The sequence below is a fragment of the Engraulis encrasicolus genome, chromosome 21 (assembly GCF_034702125.1).
Source record: "Engraulis encrasicolus isolate BLACKSEA-1 chromosome 21, IST_EnEncr_1.0, whole genome shotgun sequence".
NCBI lineage: Eukaryota > Metazoa > Chordata > Actinopteri > Clupeiformes > Engraulidae > Engraulis > Engraulis encrasicolus.
The window spans coordinates 7,005,524-7,028,018 of NC_085877.1; the positions used below are offsets into that span (position 1 = coordinate 7,005,524).

The window sequence follows — 22,495 nt, forward strand, 5'->3', positions numbered from 1 at the left end:
CACACTGTGAATGTTTGTAATATTCAATAAAAAAATGAAAATATTGATTTGTGCACTAATATTAATTAGTTCAAGCAGAATGTATTTGTCTCCTGTTTGTGAATTACAGTAGATAAGGGTCAGAAAGGATTTCATGCCCAATCCAAATAATTCCAAAGGGTTCACTTTTTTTTCTAGCCATTGTATGTCAAAAAAGGTTAAAGGTGTGTGTCTGCGATTGGGATACGTCGCAGCTCCACAATCTGGGACTCTGTGATTGTGCTATCGTGACTTCCCTGCAAGGATCCGGTGTCACTGGCAGTAAGCCCAGCACCTGTGGAATTAGACACAATAATTAACATTTGCAACAGTAATGATAAACAGCACCATGTACCTTTAAGTGGCTATGTGCTATTGACTGATAAGTCAGCTACTTTTCTTGACTGAACATTACTAGAAAGAGTGGAGGAGTTAAAATACTTGCTATCCTTCCAACCCCATATTAATGCAATTTGCAAGAAAATGACTGGTTGTTTAATAGCTTTATCGTTCAGTAGATTGCTTTTCTACAACTAGGCTACAACTAAACGCAAACAGATGTGTGCAAAGCTTTATCACTTCGAAGGGGCTTCTTGCTTCACAGTGACCTCTAGTCACAGTAGTGACAGTAAACTATCGACTGTATCCGAATTCACCTTGGAGCAGTGTTTGACTGCAGCACTGACTGTTGGTTTTGGAACCAACTGAACATTTTCAAAATTGTTGGTTTTGGAACCAACTTAACATTTTCAAAATTGTTAAGTTGGAATACTGTTTGACACACCTGTTAAAAAGTCATATTTATAATATATGAATGAATGCAAGATGTTATGTGTACGTTGTGTGCATGTTTAAATGCTTTTACTCACCTGTCTTTAAGGAAAATATAAGGTCATCAAAGTCTTGTAGTTCGTCATCAGCTGTGAGAGTGTGCAGTAATTCCGGATCACTGTGGTATGAGTAAGGGTAAGAGTAGTTTATTCGTCACATGCAATGTGGTAACCTAGGCTACAGGCAGCTTTTAGTGAAATAGAAGTCTGGAAAACACTGGTCAATAGGTAAGACAGCTAATATGATGGGCTACATAGAGCAATACATTATAGGCTTGTAAAGAAAATGAAGACTTTCATTGCAAAATGTCGGAAGTGCCATTTTTTTTACTTTTGCATTTTATTATTGGAAATGACTGTTCAGATGTCCCATCCTATATGTGTGAATTCTTGCCAATCAAATATTTTGAGAACATGCCTTTTAAACCCAAATAAAATGCATTTTGCTATGCAATGCAATTCAATGCCCAATACAAAAATGTCAATTTTCCAAAATGTTCCAAAATGGATATACGTACGTCATTTTGCAACAAAGCTCTTCAAATACAACTGTCCATAGCATATCACAGGATGCAGGTCAATCTACTTACACATACGGCTGACTCTCTGGTCCCAGAGCACTAATGCTGCCTATCTGGCTGCTGCGCCTTAGGGAGGCTTGTTCCCAGTCAGCCGATACCTGGGAATGCATTTGGTACATACACTACTACATTACCAAGAGTATTCACTAGCCCATCCAAATGATCAGAACCAGGTGTCCTAATCACTTGGCCTGGCCACAGATGTATAAAATCAAGCACCTAGGCATGCTGACCATTTTAAAAACATTTGTGAAAGAATGGGTCGCTCTCAGGAGCTTAGAGAATTTCAGGATGGACCGGTCATAGGATGCCACCTGTGCAAATCCTGTCATAAAATGACCTTGCTCCTAATTGTTCCACAGTCAATTGTCAGCTATAAGAAAATAGAAGAGGCCACGTAAACTGATGGAGAGGGGTCAGCTGAGTTCAAAGAGGTCACCCATTTTTTGCACAGTCAATTGCTACAGAGCTCCAAATGTAGCCTCTTACTGCAGCAGGGGTCGCCGGCGACCCTATTCACTTGCTGAAAATGCTTAACTACATCATAACAACATTGCCATGACATTACAGAGAGCCATAGTGCTGCGCTAAGGGGTTTTAATGTGCCCTTCAGATTATCCCATGTACAGAGAACTTCATGGAATGGGCTTCAATGGCCAAGAAGATGCATCCAAGGCAGCCATACATCACCAGGTGCAATGCAAAGCGTCAAATGCAGTGGTGTAAAGCATGCCGCTGAGACGTGTTCTCTGGAGTGATCACCTGTGTGTTGTAATGGCACTAACTTATGACCACAAATACAGAATGTTTTTGGTTGTTGTTGCTGCAGATGGTCAACATAAACAGCCCAAATCGGTGGGAAAGCCATCTAATCTGGCAACCACGACTATAACATTAACTGGGCATATTTTAACATTAGACCATGCACCACATCAGCAAACTCAATGATTAAGTTCAGATGGTGGATACAGTATTGCAAATGCATTACATTCAGTGAAATGACGCACACACATAACACACACTTCAAATTTCGATCTTGGCAACACGTTACACAAATGAAAAAAAGTCTGTCACACTTTCTATGTAGCCAATATCTATAGCGCATTATGAGCGCATTTATAGCAACGTATAATGCATATCATAATTAATCATAGTGCATTATGACAGTTATAATGTATTTTAAGCCCCTTCACTGCCTGTAATTTATAACCATTCACGAGCACTCAAAACACCTTAAGATGTATAATGCATTATAAACTAGATGTATAGTTATTCATGACAGTTGATATACTTCATCATGAAGCGTTATGAGTGTAGTCATAATTCACTATGATGCGCATTATAAGTTGTTATAAATGTGCTCATAATGCACTATAGATATGGGCTTCATAGAAAGTGTTACCCAAAAGTCTTTTGAATCTTGAAATATTATACCTCTTCCATGGCACTGATGAGGTCCTGTGTGGATTTGCTGATCTCACTGGGGATTATGATGTCACCTTTTCCAGAGTAAATGGAGACGCCCCTGCTGTGGCCATTAAATTCCACAGTGTAGCTGGCTTTGGTGGGCCAGCACAACTGGTTATGCAGAATGAAATAAACAGCAAATACATACAGACCCTACCGGAAGAAACACAAACAATACACAGGTTTGCAAGACTGAACAAGCGCAACTTGTCAAATAAAGGTTGCAAGGTATTTCCACAGCATGGTGTTGATTTTTTAAAAACTGAGCCTAGACTGTGAGGAGCAGGGCATTTCCGGGTGGCCTGTGGGCCCATATTTTTAGGGGGTTGCGTAGGATGCAATAGGTGAACTATAGGAGCAAGCAAGGGGAGCACACACACCTGGATGCCGATATAATAGGGTACTTTTATTTGTCACTATACAGCAGAAACATTGTATCTGCACTTTTTTTTTGCTTCTTAATTTATAAACCACTATTTTCTACATCAGTGTTTCTCAACAGGGGTGCCGCAGGGCCCCCTCAGGGGTGCCGCGGAAACGTGGCTGATTAATAAATAAGACAAATATGTATTATACTACATAAGTTAATGCTAGTCAGTGGAATCTTCCATCTGCCATTTACGCACAATAAAGTAAATATAGGTAGCCCCAGTCAGCTGCAACTTCGAACGTAGGTCGTGTGACGTCTCCAAACGTGTTACTTTTCTAAGCTTGTGTGGTATCGGATGCGATGCCATGTTACGACTTGTTGGTTTGGGGTGCCTTGAAATTTTTCATGAATTGAAAGGGTGCCTCGCCTAAAAAAAGGTTGAGAAACACTGTTCTACATAAATCAACATCTCCACATTAAAGTTGGTTATTAAATAGCTTCACGAATTAAACTCACACAATATTTCACACATTAAACTCATGGAGACAGACCAGTAGTACTGATTTATATTTTATACGGAATAAAGAATGAATATAAAATAATAGAAAATATAGTGGAGATACAAGGTTTCTGCTGGACAGCGACAAAATTTAGAAAATAAATAAAAGTACTACCCAAGTGAAGTGTGCAAACGTTTTGGTCACTGAGGATATAGTGCCAACATGGCAATCTAGCTGCTTACAACACCTATTGATGAATGAGCATGCCAAATTTGACCATTGTGCATTATATGGATAAGCACAAGACATATTATTACACATGGATTGGATACCGTGGAGTCCAGACTTTAACCTCATTGAGAGAATCTTTGGGCTGTGCTGGAGAAGGCTTTGCATAGCACTCAAAATCTAGCATCGTCATCATTATTGGTGGGGCTTTTTTGTGGCCAAGCTGTGCATCAAAAAGTTGTTGCTGTAAAAACTCAATCAAAGATAAGACAAAATATGCAGTAATGCAAAGGGATACCCGAACCTCTATGTGTCACTTTTGGATTAAAAACTTTTTAATTCGCTCAAAAATGTAAAAAAAAACCATTTAATCTTAGTATCAATGTGCCCGAGAGGCCTCAGAAGGCCCAGTTGATGCATTCACTCTTACCAATAAGAGGTTGAAGATAATGTAAAGGACCAGCATCCAATTATATCTGTAAGCCATATGAAGTCCTGCCCACAGCCACACAAATGTAACCAGAGCAAATAGGTTAAGCACCAAAGGAATCTCTGGAACACACAGACAAACCAATACAGAGATTATTAAGGACTAACAGAATAATAATTATTAAAAACATATGACAATATGACATATACATTGGTAACAGTTTCTTCACCAATATACATAAATAATGCATGACAAGACCAACCTGAGCTATTTGTCCGGCCTCTGTACATATCGTCATATGCTTTCCATTGTTGGGTAACCCGATAAGCATGAGCAAAGACCACCATCACTCCCACCAAACAGATGAGTGGCACTAGAGCAGCGGAGCACAGCGCTGCGTAAACATTGGGGATGAAACACCTAAAAAGAAGAGATGATAGGAGAAAATAAGAGAGATAAGAGACAATAAGAGCTAATATTTATGATGTGTAGAGACAATAGAGCGTTTAGAGGCTAGCTAGATATAACTTACTGAACAGATATTACAGTTTTTCTCGATTGGTTTGGCTAATTTCTTGAAACCGAGATGACATTTTTTATACATTTTGGGTCATTTGGCTAAACATTCTTACACTTCTGCACAACAGTTCAGATAACTAGCGAAATGTCATATACCTCCCAAAACAGCTCATTCTTGCATCAGCACTAAACCTTCTCCCACATAAATAGTCAGTACCATAAAAATGGCATATATCCTTCTCAATTGGTTTGGCTCATTTGGATTAATTTAGTCCTTCTGTCAAAATAAACTGAATGGTTCAGCATATCGCCATGGATCCTCATCACTTGCTCATATCACTCCAAAAACAGTTCACCCGTGTGTCAAAACTACATTCCTTCCACAGAATGCCGTTTGAAAAAATAACAAATAACAGAGGAAACTGTAGTATACACGGTTGTAAAATTATTTTCTACAAACTAGTAAAGTTACAATACCATCTGGCCTGTTGAACAATGTCATGAATTTACTGTTTACAGTAAAGAAATTCTTAAAATATTATGTCCTTGACTGTTTTGACAATTGTGTAGACTACTTTGCATATGATGACTCACACAATGAAATCATGCTGACATGTTTTGGAGAGGGCAACCATTAGACTGAGAATTGTCTAATTCGTTTAGATAAGACAGGTCAATTTATTTGGAAAATGGGCTAAATGTTTGCTCAATGTGTTAACTGTAGGGTACTTGTATATAGCCATCTGCCGAGATGTACTAAACATTTGAGACATGTACAAAGCATTTGAAATTTGATGAAAGCAATGAAAAATGCCATTCTGTTGTGGGAAATTGTAAGTTGGATTGGAGATTTGTCCGTGTTGTTTTGAGAATGACATCTCAGTTTCAAGAAATGAGCCAAACCAATGGAGAAAAACTGTAACTTACGCATATCCATGAACTAGTCCATATGCTTCATGAATACTCCAACCATATCCTCCGAGGAGCACGATGACCAGTATAATGATGACCAGAGCAGGAAGTCCCCAGCCCACAAGCAGAAATAGAAGAAATCGTCTCTCTGTGTGTTCGTCATTCATCACTAGAGTCTGCCAAAAATTCACTGCCTGTAGGAACAATAGAGATAAAGATTAGGGGTAGCCTGAACGAAACGTCTGCTCAGTTGAACGAAACGTCTGCAGGAGTTGAACAAAACGTCTTCTACGAAATGTCATTATACTGAACGAAACGTCCTCTACGAAACATTGAACGAATCGTCCGTCTCCCCAACCTACACAGAGCCGGTGTGTGCCAGTTTGTGTGTGAATGTGAATTACTTTGAGTCAACTAGTTGGGACACAAATGTAGTGCTATACAAATGCATTCCGATTGACTTTGATTTGATTTGATGTTATTAATATTATTACCTGTATAAACATCCAGCTAAATTGACTGACATGAAAGTAGTGAGAAAAAAGACCAAGGGCCGCACAGCTGTCTTCAGGGGACATCTTCCCTCTGAACACTGACACAAGAAAGCAAATCTGTGTGGTGAAAAAGAAAGAGGTGAAAAAGTATAACCAGTACTGGTACATAGGGGTCATTTCACTGAATCAGTACCCAAAGACATGCATAATTTTAAAGCAAAACATTTATGAATGAGGTTTAAAAATAAATAGATGCCTGCTAAAATCTTACCCATGATTAATTTCTACATAAGCCAGTTGACAGTTTTACATAAGCCACTTGAGTCTGTGTATTTTTGCTGTATTTTAGAATGGTTAACGGAAATTTTACAGCACTCCACCTCTAGCTGTGCTACAACCATTGACAGTAAATAGAATGGACGCCAAATCAACGCTATTTGCCATTCAACGCTTTGAAGCCAGATTTGGGAACATTCCAACTTACATTCCACCTTAGCAACGCCAAACGCAGGTGCTGATTGGACAACAACAAGACTTCTAACGGTCAATCAAACCATGTTCTGATGCTCATTGGTCAATTTAACTTTTAATATCTCTCTAAAATAAAACATCACCACAAAAAATCACCACCCTGGTAAGTTGGAGAGCAAGGGGACCTACTAGTTGAGCGAAAAATGATCCCCTTGGAGTGGCATTTAAGGGAGATACAGGGTTTTATGTCTCTCATAGGAATGAATGGGATTTGGCCATTTTTTGGTCTTTTTGGGTCCAACCTTGGCTCCAACTTGGCTTCAACAATGAAATAGAATTTTGGCCTCCATTCTATTTACTCTCAATGGCTACAACAGCTCATTTTTTAGGGGCTTTTGTGTCTTTATTTGATAATACAGTGTGAGAAAGGCCAGGAAGCGAATGGGAGAGAGATGGGGGAGGCCAAGGAAATATTAGATAGGATAAATTGGGTAGGATAAATCTCGAATAGGATAACTTGGATAGGATAAAACTCAGACCGGGATCCCGGGTCGGAATTGACCCTGGGTCCCCAGCATAGCAGCATACTGTAGTGCAACCTCTCATGGCTTATAGCTTCAAATGGTTTCTGTAGGGTTTCTTACCTGTGTGCCGAGGCAACCAACCATCATATTAGTGAGGAGCTTGATTGCAAACATATGGAATGGAGAGCACAATGCATGTGACAGAATAGCCAAAGAAAACCCTGTGTAGACAAGAAGAAATGTGCAATACAGAAACATTTCATATTTCCTCACCAACTGCAAGTTTACAATATTTTGCTTATTACAAGGTCATTCTGTAGAAGAAGCATCTAACTTGCTCGCTAGAATCTGGTGCAGTTGGGGAAGGGAGAATACAGGGATATGATATCTATGTTCTCAGTAGAAGGTTAGCCATGTAATAAGCAGAATTCATTTTGACTGGGAAAGTGTATGAAATGGATCTTCTCCATGTCCGTCATTTTGAATTTCCAGAAATGGAATGGTACTGTACTTTTGTCATACTAGTAAATATTAGTTTCTTATTGAGTAAATATTCATGAAAAGATCAAATTTTGCAATAGGCAGCACAGTTTCAATTACGGTAGCAGCATAGTTGCGATACCTACTCTGGCCATCATCCTATACAGCGCAGCTTTAAATACGTACTATACTTGTACTTCGTCCTTGTCTGCTTACCTGAGATGCATATGAAACCACTAGCATAGAAGGCTGCACTGTAGGGATTAAGATCAGTCTTCTCAGCATATGCAGTGTACACAGACAAATGGGAGCAGGCACACTCCACAAAATGGTCACGGTCCTCTACAACGCGGCAGAATGGTTCATCTGGTTCCCACCTGATAAAGAGAAAAGAGCTCTGATCAATAGTGTTACCCTGAAAGGCATTGCATAGATGCATCATTACATAGACGCATCAGTGCCATTTTATATCAGGAAGTTCAGTGAGGCCACACTGACTCAACCAAGTGAATGCAAGTTGCCTCAGAAACCCAAAAATCAATTTTGGCTTGGACCCTGAGATGCATGCTTACTGTATATTACTGTATAATAATATACTGTAAATATACTCTGTAATATACTGTAAAGTACAACATGTATTTGTTGTAAAGAGTCTTTAAACTGAGTATCCACTTTTGAAGTTCAGACACAACTTTGTGACTTAGTTAAAGGGGCACTGTGTAATGTTTTCAACAGTTTATTTCCAGAATTCATGCTGCCCTTTCACGCTACCTTTTTCATGAATACTTCAACACCATCAAATTTTAAGTATTCTATATACAATGCTTGGGAAAATTGCTCTTTTCATAGACACTGCAAAACTTACTGTTCTTTGGTCATCCTAGTACATATTAGTTTATTTAACTTGGTGAAAGTCATAGAAGATTTGCATTGTTGAAAGATATCACCTCTTCTCTAGCGAGTTCCACAGTAGGCAAGCTGAGATGTCGGGCTTCATCAAATAATCTGGGGTGTGTATCCGGTATACTACTTCATTCCCATCCACAAGAGAGATGTTTCCAGCCAAACTGACAGAAAATACCTAAAAGGCAAAAGGGTGTGTGACAAATGAAACCATAGTGCTATGCGTTCGCCTCTACCGCAGCTCTCATACTTTTAAAAGATTTCTAGTTAGGTTGTATTTTTCTACTTTCGTGTGCCAAGAGTTGTTAATTTTGTGATTGCCATTGTCAACTGACGCTTTTCCTTGATTTAACTCATTTTGTAGACAATTTTTGTCACTTTTTCACAATTTTATTTTCTCACTGAGCATTCAAAAAATGCTACGCTATTCCAGGAAGACGCTCCGTGCATAGCTCTCACTTCCCCGCCAGTGTGCTAGTAGGTCTATGAAATTAGGTGATGTTATGATCACTTCCAAACTAATCTTATTTGGGACTTTTATCATTACTATTATTCAGGGCTTTGAACCGTTATTTTTTTCCAAACGTTCCGTTCCGAACAGAAACGGAATTATAACGTTTCCGGTTATGGGTTCCACCAATAAATTGACGTTCCCGAACCGGTTAGAACAAAAAAATATTGTTCCCGGAACGGTTAATTTCGTTCCTGTCAGCTGATTACTTCCCATAGGCCTAACTGACGTTAATTAACCAAGAAAGACGGAAGTGCAAATGACTCGGCCTACATTCCAAACTGTTTATTCAAGAGGATGAAAAGAATATCCTCCAGAATTTTGTAATTCCTGGACGACCTAAGCGGAGACGCAGAGAATAAACCTCAATGATGAAAATGTGTGCTCCACGCTGACTTGGGTCACGGGGAGCGCTATGATAGACATTGTGAGTTTGTGCATATTTGAAGAGGCCATGGATGCCCAATAACGTTGAACATTCTCGGTGCGCTTTGCACACGCTTCTCTGCAATGTCTTACAATGATGCAATGGAAACTCTGCCCTATTGTATGACAGTGGTTTCTGTTATTTAAGATGTGGAGTGGAGACTTTGTTATCCACAACTCCATTCACTGTCTGATGTCACACAGGACGTGAACCTCAGCCGTCATGGTAACGTGCACAGGAAAATAATTCCTTTTTTTTTAGTTTGAGGAACGGTATTAAGTAAGGGTTAACGTTCGGCGAGAAGGTCGCTACCGTGGAATAGCAGCACGACAGAGAGAATCTTTAGACCCCGACGCGGAGCGGAGGGGTCTTGTTCTCTCTGAAGTGCTGCTATTCCACAAAGCGACCGACTCGCCGAAAGTTAACCCGCTTATTATATGGATATACTTAAATGATTCACACATGGCGGGGACATTTCTTTATACCTATTTAATGTTAAGATTGTTGCTGCGCAAAACAAAACAGTGCCGTTGTGGAACACCGCTAGGCAACAGCTAGGTAGCCAGGACAACAGGTGTTGTCTATCACAGCAGCTGATTAGAGTGAAAAGACCGGACCCCCTGCGGAGTGATATCAAAGAGGCTTGAGACAAGAGGGCTTACTCACGTCATAACAGCGTAGTACGAAATGATGGCGAGGGGAGTACGGAAATGTTATTGACTGTGGAACAGGTCATAGGACAGCGTGAATGTCTGTCAGCTGTCCTTAATTACCCCCAGCAATTACTGCTGACCAACAGCTGCCGTTACTTGGCCACAAATTATCCATCATGGTGTCGCCCCCACTGACCATGTGCAAGGGAGTACGAAAATGGTATCCATCGCACCCACTGACCAATGACCATGCGCAAGGGAGTTAATTTTCCATCCACTCGTGTCCTCAGGCAACGCCCCCGTACTACACCGTGGCCAATGCATTCCCCGCCAAGAGATTGTTCTTTCTCTTGAGTTTCTTTGGTGATATGAAACATTCGCTTTAGCCACTGACTTGTATACAAGCCAGTGGCTTTAGCAGTGAACGTCTTATTGCCATTGACAGCGGTAGCCAGGACAACGGGCCCCGTCTATCACAGCAGCTGATTAGAGTCTTGTTGAAAAGTCGCTTTAGCAGTGAAAAGTCTTGTTGCCATTGACAGGGGTCTGTTATAGACCAACCCGTCCGTTATCGAAAAATAACAGACGTCCGAACGTTGGGGAGCCCCGTTGAAATGAATGGAGCATTCGACAGATGACGTCACAACCATATAATAACCGGTATTAACCGGTTACCATTATTTTTCAACAAGTGTTCCCGTTCCAGAACATAAAAAATATTAACGTTTCCGGTTTCGTTTCTGTTCCCTGTGAAACACAAAAAGTTTCCGGTTTTCGTTTTAGTTCCTTGAACCGGTTCAAAGCCCTGCTATTATTACTATTTGTGTGTGTGCTTTTCTGTGTGCATTTTCTCACGTGAACCCCAGACAATTGGCACCGTATGGCAGCAACGTCACATCAATGCAGTTATTCAAGTAAAAGGAGTCCTAACCAAGAATTGAGCACATAGAAATTAACCTAACTTTCAGAAGTCTACTATTTTCTGTTCAAAATGCCTTTATAATATTGATACTCTATACTCTCAATTCAGTGTTTTCATCATCTGTGAGCCACCAGCATCAAATATCAAAAAATAAATGCACATCCAAAACAAACATGCACATCTGTCTTGGAAATTTGGGTGCAGGTCAGGACTATCCAAGTCACACAAAAACTGAAAATACAGTCCACGGCACCAAGCTCTCGTTTCTCATGCCCTTCATCAGACATAATCACTCACTGTGTAACTCATCTGTGCAATAGATGGGTTTCACTGTCTGTAATGAGTGACAAACAATGTTTTCATGATATTTTAATTATACAGCATGTGCAACACCTATATACAGTGGGAGGGAAAAGTTAGTACACCCTTTGAAATGTCTGCTGTAATTGCTTATAAAATAAGGTCTGATCTTCCTGACAATAACAATTAGGAAGAAACAGTGTCCGTTTTAACTAACACCATCCAAACAATTGGGTTAATTACGTTCCCTTGCAGCCTTAAGATTTGATTTGATAACGCTTTTCAGATAAGTAGAACTACACAGTCTTCCTGCACTAGAAGTAGGCCAGGTCTTGATGTCATGCAATTAGCCTATGTTACGATCGCTTTCAGAGTAATCTTTTCGTTAGGACTATTTATTACTGTGTGTGTGTGTGTGTGTGTGTACTTTCTCACGTGAACCACAGACAATTAGCGCCGTACAGCAGCCTCCAGAGCTGATGACGTGTGAATGTGGTAATGTGTATGTATGTGTATTTTGAAAGCGCTTTGAGTCAACTTCATAGTTGTGATACTGCGCTACGTATATAAATACATGTTGTTGTTGTTGTTGTTCATCATATTGTCATTGGCAATACGATTTAAACATTCTCAAGAGAAGTTCAGATACTGTACACTGAGTACTTGCTGTCCTGTGAATATTTACGTCTTATGGCCAATTAAAATATGATAACATGAACACGTACGTGTTCTGGTGGTATTAGTTAAAGCAGACACTGTTTGTTCCTTCTTGTGATTTTACAGAAAATCACACCATATTGTATGAGCAATTTACACTGAAATGTCAAAGGGTGTACTAACCTTTTTCTCCAACTGTATTTAAAGTGGGTTTTGAGGGGTATAGCTTCATAGAACTCCATACATTCAGAGAGATTCAATTAGCACCTTGTCATTCAGTGCAGTTTTTCTGCTGTTTGTAATGAACCAGTGTTCAGTGTAGTACTCTGTAAACTGAATTTTACGGCAGGCTGAGAGAGGCAGACTGGTCAGTGGAAGGGCAGGGACGTCTAGGAGAGTCTCAGGGATGGTGAAGGTGTCCTTGTTTCTGCCAATAAAAGTGTGGCCATTGATCTGCGTGGGGTACCAGTGATGAGCCCTTATTGCAAAGTATGGACAGCTTTCCAGGATAGTATATCCACTGTGGAAACACAATAAGTGCATTTACTTTGACTTTTTTACATAAAAAATAACAAGTGTTTGTTAGCAGAAATTGTAGTTTACATGGCCAAAATGTCTTTCAAGATGGACAATTTATAATGCTGTAGATTGAACAATGATTGAGCCATCAGTGTACTGTAATTGCAATTTAACTAGCCAACGTAATGACTCTGCCACTGACCTCTGAGCACTTGAATCACAAGCAACGTTGGTCAACAAGGAGAATGCAAAACGCTCTGCTATATCTGCCAAGTAACTGAGGCCACGGGTATCTATGCGGCTTGGGTTGGCTAGAGAGCACAGAAGATCGTAGATCATGCTGCGACTTGTGTCTTCAAGAGGGATCTCTTCAGCCAGACTCAAAATCTGTGGGGGTAGAGCAAAAGCATGGAGATTTAAGGTACGTAGTTCAGAACACATGCTGTCGATGTAACAGGGATACTGAACCTATAGCATAAATTATGTACACAGAATTAGATTGAGAGACGTTAATTATAATTTGTTGTTCTTTCATAACAAAAATGCACCCCTCACATTTCTGCAGATTTATGTATCTTTTCATGAGACAACATTAAAGAAATTTCACTTTGACACAATGAACAGTAGCCAGCGTACATCTTATACAGCCGCTTGAATGTATTGTTCACTCAAAATTTGTCAAAATTGTTCATCCAAACAATGAGTCCCACTACCATGCTTGGTTTTACAGATCAGACACATTTCTTTGTACAAATGTTAAATGCGTTGTGTGGTCTGAAAACCCCAAGATAAACAAATTGTGAACTTTGTTGCCTTTTTTATATTGAGAATGGCCAGTACGCCATAAATGCTTTCCAGTGGGTCTTACCTTGTCAAGTGCATCCATCAGTGCCGTTAATTGCTCTAGGGTAAATTCAACCTGGGTTACTGTGTTGTTGAAACTCTGTAGGACATTTTCAATCACATCCTGATTGAGTGGCTGTGTCAGCTGGTCCAACAGTGCCCAGATTGACTGAGTCTTTTTGTCCGATACTATGGTCACATTAGCCACTCCGTACTTTGGATGTAACAGGATACCAGACTTTTCTCTGAGTTTGACCCTAAAGCGCTTTGGTGTAGGGTTGGAGGAGGTCTGTTGAGGCGTTAGCTTCACCCGCAGAGTGACTGTTGGCTGGCCCTCATCGAAGGTCAGTGGACCCTCAGTTCTCAAAAAGTCCTGCCCAGCCACTGCAGGCCAAATAAGCGTGGGTCCTACAGCCTCTGCCTTTTGAAGTACCTTTATATGCGTAGCAAACAAGCACAAACATTTTTCAAGACATTTTTGTATGCACTCTGCCTGATGAAGGTCTAAGGACCGAAAGCTTGCAAGTCAAGTAAAGCTTCTTTGCACAAAAATAGACCTGAAGTGTGCGGATTGTCTTCTTTTTATAAAGACATTTTTCCACACTCAAAAATGCAGTGGGTTCATCTCCACGCATTTGCATCTCAAAATATTTTGGGGTGTTCCTTAAGCCTGGCTTTAACTACCGGTACACGACTATCGGCCCGATTCTCGTCTGAAACCCCCCCTGACGACAATCAGTGGAACGTTACCCCCCAGGACCATTGCAAGCGATTGTCGGGCAAGATTTTCTCGTCGTGGCCGACGTTCTAAGATAGAACTGTGGCAGCTCAAAGAGTCGTCGATCGCAAATCGTAGAAATCAAACGCTGTTTGATATTTGCGACTGGAAATAGAACGTCGGGCATTGTCTCGGTGGTTGCAATCAGGGATTGACAGTTGCGATTCCCTTCATGTGTGCGGCGCACCCCGACGTCAAAATCGGACACAAAATCGGGAGTTGTGTAGTTTGAGGCCGGCTTAAGACATCCAAGAGAAAGGACTGAACTTTGAAGGGAATTGGCGTCCTTTCCATATACCATATACATGTTTGTGATCTGCAGTTGAAATCAGTATTATGACTAAATTATATGTTTACAGTAATGTGATACAATCATTTCTGCTCAATGCCTGTAATGTCTTGTAAAATAGCAAAATAGGGGAAATTCCAGATACCACCAACAATTAATCACCCAAGAACAAAAGACCAAGAGCCTATGTTGAGTTCAAATGTCACAATAGTGGAGATATGTTCAATAGGTCTGGAATGACAGTGTTAATTCAACACTATTATGAGAAGATATGGTCCCATTGTACTTAATTAAACTGTGTGTTCAGAAACAGTGTTTAACTGTGTGGTATCCTTAATAAAATACTTGCATGTAGCCTACCACACCAGGTATGCAATAGAAAGATATGTGTTAATTAAATATTCTAGTGGGATGAGTTTCACCAGCCGACAGTATATATTTATACTTATATACACTACATACTGTAGATGACATTGATGCGTGATCTCTCTTACCCACCTCCATATAGTAGTCAACTGTAATAGACTTTGTAGCGGTGTCTCGTTGGATCTGAAGATTCAGTTCCTCAGACTCAAGATGAACAACGGGGAGTCGAGAACCCAACGCGAAAAACACCATGACCTCATCCTCCTCCTCATCCTCTCGGGTGTCACTCTCCACCAGAGTGATATTGGCAAAGCGTGCACTTTCGTTGATGGCTGCCCCCTCCCCAACTCCATAGATCTCTACAAGAAACCAAGTCTGATTCTCTGGCTCCTGTAATCAGTTGTTAAATCAGTTGTGCAATCTCAGAACATGCAGTTTAAAGCATCATTTTCAATGTTTAATATTATATAATTTCATAACTAATATACTGTTGGTTGTTGTATTCCATGCTGTATAATCAGAAAAGAGCTTTCAAACTCCAAAAAAAATTTCTATTTCTATACTCTTACAGTGCTGTGCAAAATTATTTGTTTTTTTGCTATTCTTAAGCATTTCAGATTAAAATAAACATATCTATTTATTTTATGTCTCCTTCATTTGTGTGATGTGTCACTGATTCAATCCCAAACCTTATCTTCTCTAACTTCAAGAGTTAGAGAACAGAGGACCTCTCCCTGCTTACAGACAGTGCGCCCGGAAGTCTGCAGCAATTCTTTGGTTAGGTTCACACCACGGCTGACCAGAGAGAAGTCAGTAATGTTTAATGTCACCTGCCAATACACCACCACATCCTCAAAGGCCCTGCAAACACAAACAATATCCACACTTGTGACAGGACTGATGAAATCACAGGACAAAATTATGTACAGTAGGCCTACATTAGGCCTACATGCCTTCTTTAATGGGAGTTGCAATCTTACTGGTTCTAGTTTGGCAATGGCACATCAGTTATAAAATGATAGTATATTGTATTGCACAGTATTTATTCAATTCATTCAATATGTAATTTAAATATGTGCTGCCGTACATGAAAATACTGTCTGATTTCATATATCACTGTGATACATACGTGTGTACTGTATCTATAAAAATATATAATTTAATTGTGTAATATGTTGGCAGATGCATTTTAGTATATGAAAGTGGCAATAATTGCATTACGAGTGACCGTGCATGTGGTTTCTTGAAAAGCGTTTTCAAATGAGATGGAAAGGTTGCAGAATTCTGCTCTTCCCAGTTAACATTCCACCTACCAACAACAACAACAGTGAGAGAAAAGCCATCATGTCGTAAACGGCCCTCGTGCTCTGATTATGTCTTCGAGTGATAGTCACTTTGAAGCGAATGTAATCTAATGTAATGTAATGTACTGTAGTACCAATTGAGCATTGTTGCAATGTCACAGCCTTCTTGAGTATCGTTGCAGGCAGTTAAGGCAGTTCTGAAGGTGAAAGGGGGTCTAACCCAGTACTTCTAGAAAAGTGTATCTAATAAAGTGGGCAGTGAATGTATATATTTGGTTCTGGTGAAATAATTGTGAAAAAGTTGGATATTCCACTACCGGTTGTCTTGTCTTTGTATCAGCAGTTGGGTACTTCTAATGTCTGAGTCTTCATCTAGTGTACGTCCAAACTGAGAATTTTGACTAAATCCCAGGATGCCATTATGAAAATCACTTCCTGTGGGGGGAAAAAGAGTTGACAAATAAAAATGCACAATCCTACAAAATACAATTGACTCTGACATACTAACAATTTGAATACCAGGAGCGTATTTTTTTTATGTTTGTACTCCCCATGCATTGAATTCCAGCACCCATAAAATTATGTTTTTACTTTTTTCCCTGAATTTCGAAACTAGACACTCTAATGCACCTTGTGTGTGATTTTGGTCACTGATAAAGATCATGATCTTGCTAACTCTACACACTACAAAATCATGATTTGGATATTTCATCTGGGCATTTTATTACTGGTGAAATTCACAACTTACCCAGAATGATGATTTTTGAAAAAGTAGTGAGACCACTTGGATGTATGGCGCTAATCAGTTCCACGCCTCCTTGAGGCTCATGCAGGTAGATGATGAACACCTCCCTGCCCTCAGGCTCTGGGTCATCAAGAATTGTAATTGTCACCTCAGCCTGCCTTTGACCTTCCGCTAGAGTTACCGACAGCGTTTCCAGTTCAAAGTCGTTTCCTTCCTCAGCCCAGGTGTTATGCTGTTCAGTCAGACAGCTCTGGGTAATAATACTATTTGCAGCACACACCTGAATGCTTGCGCTTACTTCTCCTTTGAGTCCTTCTGTTCTCTGCACCCTGAGGACAATTTTCTGCTTTTCGCCAGGAGCACCCGAAAAGTCCTCTTTAACAGTCATCTGTGCTGGTGTCATACTTAGCAGCCCATTTAATTCAGTGACATTCAATGGGTCACTGTCATTGTCAATAATAGTAATGTTTGCTACAGCATTCTGTTGGTCGACACGAGGACCTGAACCTATGTAAGCCGTTGGGGTACTGCCATCCAGTTCCATAGCATCTTTCAAGTAGACATAAAATATTTCATCGGGCTCTGGTAGGTCATCATCATTTATAGAGATGTTTATCATACCCAATGACTGCTGTGAATAGAAAATCAGTTGGCCACTAGCGTCGAGAAAGTCTTGCTCCACTTCTGCTGTGCCTTCCTTTGTTTCGAAGAAGAGATAAGACTGCCTACTTCGGAAGCCAAAAAGGCGTCGTACGTTTAAAGTGATGGAGTGGACATCCTCAGTGATTGCAAGTATTTGAGACCCCGGGGCAAACTGGAATATACCCATGGGTTCAATCTCAGCCAAAGTAAAACCATGTCTGTAAATAAAATAGATTTGTGAATTCTATTGCATATTTTATTTACATGTATTTGTTATTTTGTTGTTGCTGTTGTTAAAATAATGGACTGTATGATACCTGAGTAGAGCGCCCCCTGGAGCATCAGAGTATGCATGACTCAGATGTACAGCGTATGCAAGAGAATCTGTTGAATTATCTACTGCAGCCAAATACATAATCTTGTTCTCCTCTCCATGAGGCAGCAACAGACTTCCTGTGCATTAGATTTGCACGTGTAAAGTGAACACAGACAAAACAATGGGTCTTTAATCAAACATTAGACACTGACACCTAAGGAACATGATGCATTTTCAGCCTAGCAAAATGACCGTAAGTGACTAGACTGCCCCCGGGAACAAATTCGATTTGCAGTCGCTAGGGGCGTCTAGATTTCTAGGCTAGCTATACGAGAATACATGGACCAATTTCACTAAATATGATGTAGAAGTACCTGAGGTTGGTCTGATATGACCTTGCTGGTATCCAAAAGGGATCTCTCCAGGGGGATATCCAGCCATCCATTCCAATGTCACATCCCCATAAAGCCCTTGCCGAGTAACAATCACTTCACAAAGTCCAGTCTGTATGTTGGAGACCTTAAGAGCCAGCGATTGAAAGCCAACCTGTAAATTACATTACACTATATTACACTCAGCTGATCTTTTTATCCAAAGTGACAGTGTAGTACTGTAGCAATATGGGGTAAGGTGCCTTGCTCAGAGGAACCTCATGTGTAAGGAGAAGTAAGGGTGGAATTCGAACCTGCAACCCTCTGATCTTAAGATCACCTCCCTAAACATTAGGAAATTGCTGCCCTCCAATATTCACAAGAGGAATTAGTTCAATGACATCAACAACTAATGTTTTAAAATATACAGATAATTGACTATGTAATAAAAGGGCAAACTCCTGTGACGTCACCCATTGAATTTCGCAGAGCCAAATTAATTATTTACCCTGACTAGAAGAAATGTTAACATTGGAAGTCCCACAGTGTATAAGAACCTGTTGCATTGTCGAATATGTAAAAATCAAAAAAGGTGGACTGCTCCTTCAATGTGTGCAAAACAGATGCCTGTTGGCATTGGTAGCCCAACACTCACCAGAGCATTAGCTGCCTCCTCTGGAACAGCAACAGTGGCATTTTTGGACTCCAGTAAGATACGAGGTGGGGAGCTAAGCAAAGGCCCAATTAAGTAAACACCTAGAAGCTCAATGGTCAGGTTTGATCCTAACGCAAAGAACACCTGTGCAAGACAAACATATGTAATAATGACAAGTTATTAAATTGCAATACACTTTACACCTGATACTTATCATTTGGATGGGTTAGCGAATACTTTTGGTAATACAGTGTTTATAGGCCTAGCTTACTTTTCAAAAAGATGTACTAAGTATTGTTGGTGGGCAACATATTGATGGGCACATGCTCTAAGCTCATTTTCATTTAAATAATTGCGTTGTATTTTTTTCCCTTTTGTTAACAATGTCACTTTTCAAAAGAGATGTAGGCCTACTCATTGATGCTGTTCACTACACTGTGTGCAGAATTATTAGGCAAACATGTTTTTTGACCATATTGTCCATTGTATGCATATTTTCTGCCACCAACCTTTATGAACATGAAAACCTATTGGATTTAAGCATTCCAGATCATGCATATGTGTATAATAAGATGGGGGTGTGATCAAAGGAGCCCAACACCCAATATCTGGTGTGCATAATTATTAGGCAACTTAGCTTTCTTCTGGGAAAATGGGCCACAAAATAGATCTAACAAACTCTGAAAAGTCTATAAACAATTCTGAAGTCTTCCAGAGGGATGTGGCTCTCTTGAAATTGGCAAGACGTTGGTCACGTTAGCACAGAAGTATCAAATGCACCGTTGCAAAGTCATCAGTCTCACATGAAATGTCACTGCCAAAAATTTGAAGAATTTCAGGTGAAACTACAAGAAAATTATTACCCTGCAGTGCTATCATATTCCAGAATGCAAACTTACATCAGGTGTCCAGAAGAACAGGTTGTTGAGCACTCAGAGCCATAGCAAAGGTAAGAAGGGATGACACCAGACAACCATTTAACAAGTTAATTAAGTCAAGACTGGGTCAAGAAATACCCTAGGACAGAGTTTTTAAAGGTATTATGGACTGGTGAAAGTGACTATTGGCAGACAGGGTGGATGAGCCCATAGCTGGATCTGTGAGGGAAAAGTTTGCAACTTTCAAGAAGACAATGGTATTTATGCAGTATTCTGCTGGCATTTGAGTAGAACTCAGGAACTCATCTGAGTGTGCACATTACCGATCTAGCCATGGGCTCATCGATCTGGTCCATTAACAGTCACTTTCACAAGTTCATAAAACCATTGACAAAATTGTCTAAAGACCTTTCTTGACCCAGTCTTGACTGCATTTCTTGTTGAGTGGTCTTCAGGTTTCAACCTGTTTTACCTTGGTCATGTCTCTGAGTGCTGAATACAGTGTTCTTGTGGACACACGATGTAGGTTTCAGTTCTGGGATATAACAGCACTGCAGGGTAATCATTTTGTGGTAGTTTGACCTTCAATTCTTCTCAATCCGGCAGTTACTTTGTGAGCACAATGCATGTGACACTGATGACTTCGTAATGGTGCATTAGACGGATATGACCAATATCTGGGCAATTTCAAGACAGCCACATCCCTCTGGAAGACTTCAAAATTGTTTATAGACTTTTCAGAGTTTGTTAGATCTCCTTTGTGGCCTATTTTCCCAGAGGAAAACAAAGTTGCCTAATAATTATGCACACTAATTTTGCCCTGATATAGGGTATTGGGCCCCTCCGATCACACTGTCTCTTATTATACCAATATGCATGACCTGGAATGCTTAAATCCAACAGGTGGGCATGTCCATAGAGGTTGGTGGCGGAAAATATGCATATAATGAACAATATGGTCAAAAAACATGTTTGCCTAATAATTCTGCACACAGTGTACATACTGTAGTATGTGGTAAAAGAAATACATACCTGGAAGTTGATGGGCACAGTAATGCTTGCAGATTCTTTTCCATTCATTACCAGGACACTTCCCTGCACCTTCGTATCGTCCTCTGGACTAGTTTGACCCAGAGCATCATATTTAACCTCAAATTGTACGCTAACATTTCCAAAAGTACCTGCAAGCCTTGTTACATTCAAAATAAGGAGCCTTTCATGCATTTCCTCTTTTTTCAACACAACAATCTGCTGATGTTCGGGAAAGACAGCAAAAACTCCATGTGGCTCGTCATTAGCGTGCACTCTAATATAGACGGTGCTACGGTTGAAATCGAGTTCAGCTCCACCATCCACAGCAGTGAGATGGACAGTGTATACTTCATCCAGTTCTGGAACAGCATCAGGCAATAGTGTCAGCAACACATATGCCATATTCTGGCCTTCCGAGAGCAAAACAGTACCACCGAGAGCAGCGAAGTCAGTGCTTGCATCAAAATCGCTGACAATATCCCAAAATACCTGTGATAGCATGTTAGTATTCATGTTAGTATTAACTGTATATACCGGTAGTACTTATGCAGTACTTATTGAGAAATAGGCTACAGCAGATATAATCCATGTATTTACCATGATATTCCCGGTAAGACCCTCTCGTCGAGTGATAGCCAGGGAGATATTGAGTGGTCCCTCACTTTCCGATGGTTCACTGAATGCACGCTCCCCGAGAGCTGCATCTGAGAACTGCACTATACCATTTGGATGACCAAACTTTTTGATCTGCCATATTCAGGATACAAATAATTTGTTAATGTAAATAGTTTGTTAAAAATTACTGATAATAACTAGTCATTGCAATACTAGCTGTCTGTTCCATCCTCCTGTTTGTACAAAGCAAACCCTATGAAATTAAATGAAATACTTGTACTGGATAAATAAATCATCTTCATCATCATCATCATCATCATCATCATCATCATCATCATGAAACATTTTGACTTACCACAATCTGGATTTTGTTAGCCCTCGAGTCAATATCGGACTCCCCTTCTAATAAATGAAGTACAAGCACAAATGTCTCTTCCACCTCTACATCCTCATGGGGCAAGACTTGTAACGAGATAAAGTGCAACCCTGTTTCCCCATCTAGGAAGTGAAGTACTCCATTTACTGGTTCACGAAAGTCTGAATTGTCAGTAGGTAAAACCTCCATGGAATTGGGACCGAGAATGTTCCAAGCGACCTGAAAGAAAAGTGTGTAAATCCAAATGCAATGTATACACTGTATATACATGAAAAAGCTCATACATCCTTTAAAATGTCTTACATTCCTGCTGAATTTAGTTGTAAAATATGATCTGATCTTCATGAAAATGACCAGACGGAACACACAGTTCCTGCTTTAACTAATGTCACCCAAAGAATCACATGTTATTATATTTTTTACTGACTATACAATGAAAACATTCTCAAAAGAGAAAGGAATAAGTATGTACACCCTTGGCTCAGAATTCTTCAAAAGCTAATTAGAGAGATAAATATTACACAATTAGAGGGATTTCAATCCACCTAAAACCAGGTTATTTTGAAGAT

At 40.0% G+C, this 22,495-nt stretch overlaps 1 protein-coding gene across 1 annotated transcript in view; it reads right to left on the reverse strand.

Moving 5' to 3' along the window:
* Positions 1-194: 194 nt before the first annotated feature.
* Positions 195-22,495, reverse strand: part of adgrv1 (adhesion G protein-coupled receptor V1) — a 108,150-nt gene continuing 85,849 nt past the window's right edge. The window contains exons 67-90 of the mRNA XM_063187633.1: positions 21,906-22,145; positions 21,533-21,682; positions 20,936-21,424; positions 19,026-19,169; positions 18,374-18,545; positions 18,001-18,136; positions 17,045-17,901; positions 16,614-16,731; positions 15,682-15,853; positions 15,125-15,382; positions 13,585-13,992; positions 12,919-13,103; positions 12,465-12,717; positions 8,772-8,905; positions 8,041-8,201; positions 7,465-7,565; positions 6,350-6,466; positions 5,871-6,049; positions 4,687-4,844; positions 4,425-4,546; positions 2,864-3,049; positions 1,439-1,527; positions 888-967; positions 195-313 (exon numbers count right to left, since the gene is read on the reverse strand). Coding sequence (XP_063043703.1) covers positions 198-313; positions 888-967; positions 1,439-1,527; positions 2,864-3,049; positions 4,425-4,546; positions 4,687-4,844; positions 5,871-6,049; positions 6,350-6,466; positions 7,465-7,565; positions 8,041-8,201; positions 8,772-8,905; positions 12,465-12,717; positions 12,919-13,103; positions 13,585-13,992; positions 15,125-15,382; positions 15,682-15,853; positions 16,614-16,731; positions 17,045-17,901; positions 18,001-18,136; positions 18,374-18,545; positions 19,026-19,169; positions 20,936-21,424; positions 21,533-21,682; positions 21,906-22,145 — 5,025 coding nt within the window. The 3' untranslated portion in view covers positions 195-197. The remainder of the gene's footprint in view (positions 314-887; positions 968-1,438; positions 1,528-2,863; positions 3,050-4,424; positions 4,547-4,686; positions 4,845-5,870; positions 6,050-6,349; positions 6,467-7,464; positions 7,566-8,040; positions 8,202-8,771; positions 8,906-12,464; positions 12,718-12,918; positions 13,104-13,584; positions 13,993-15,124; positions 15,383-15,681; positions 15,854-16,613; positions 16,732-17,044; positions 17,902-18,000; positions 18,137-18,373; positions 18,546-19,025; positions 19,170-20,935; positions 21,425-21,532; positions 21,683-21,905; positions 22,146-22,495) is intronic.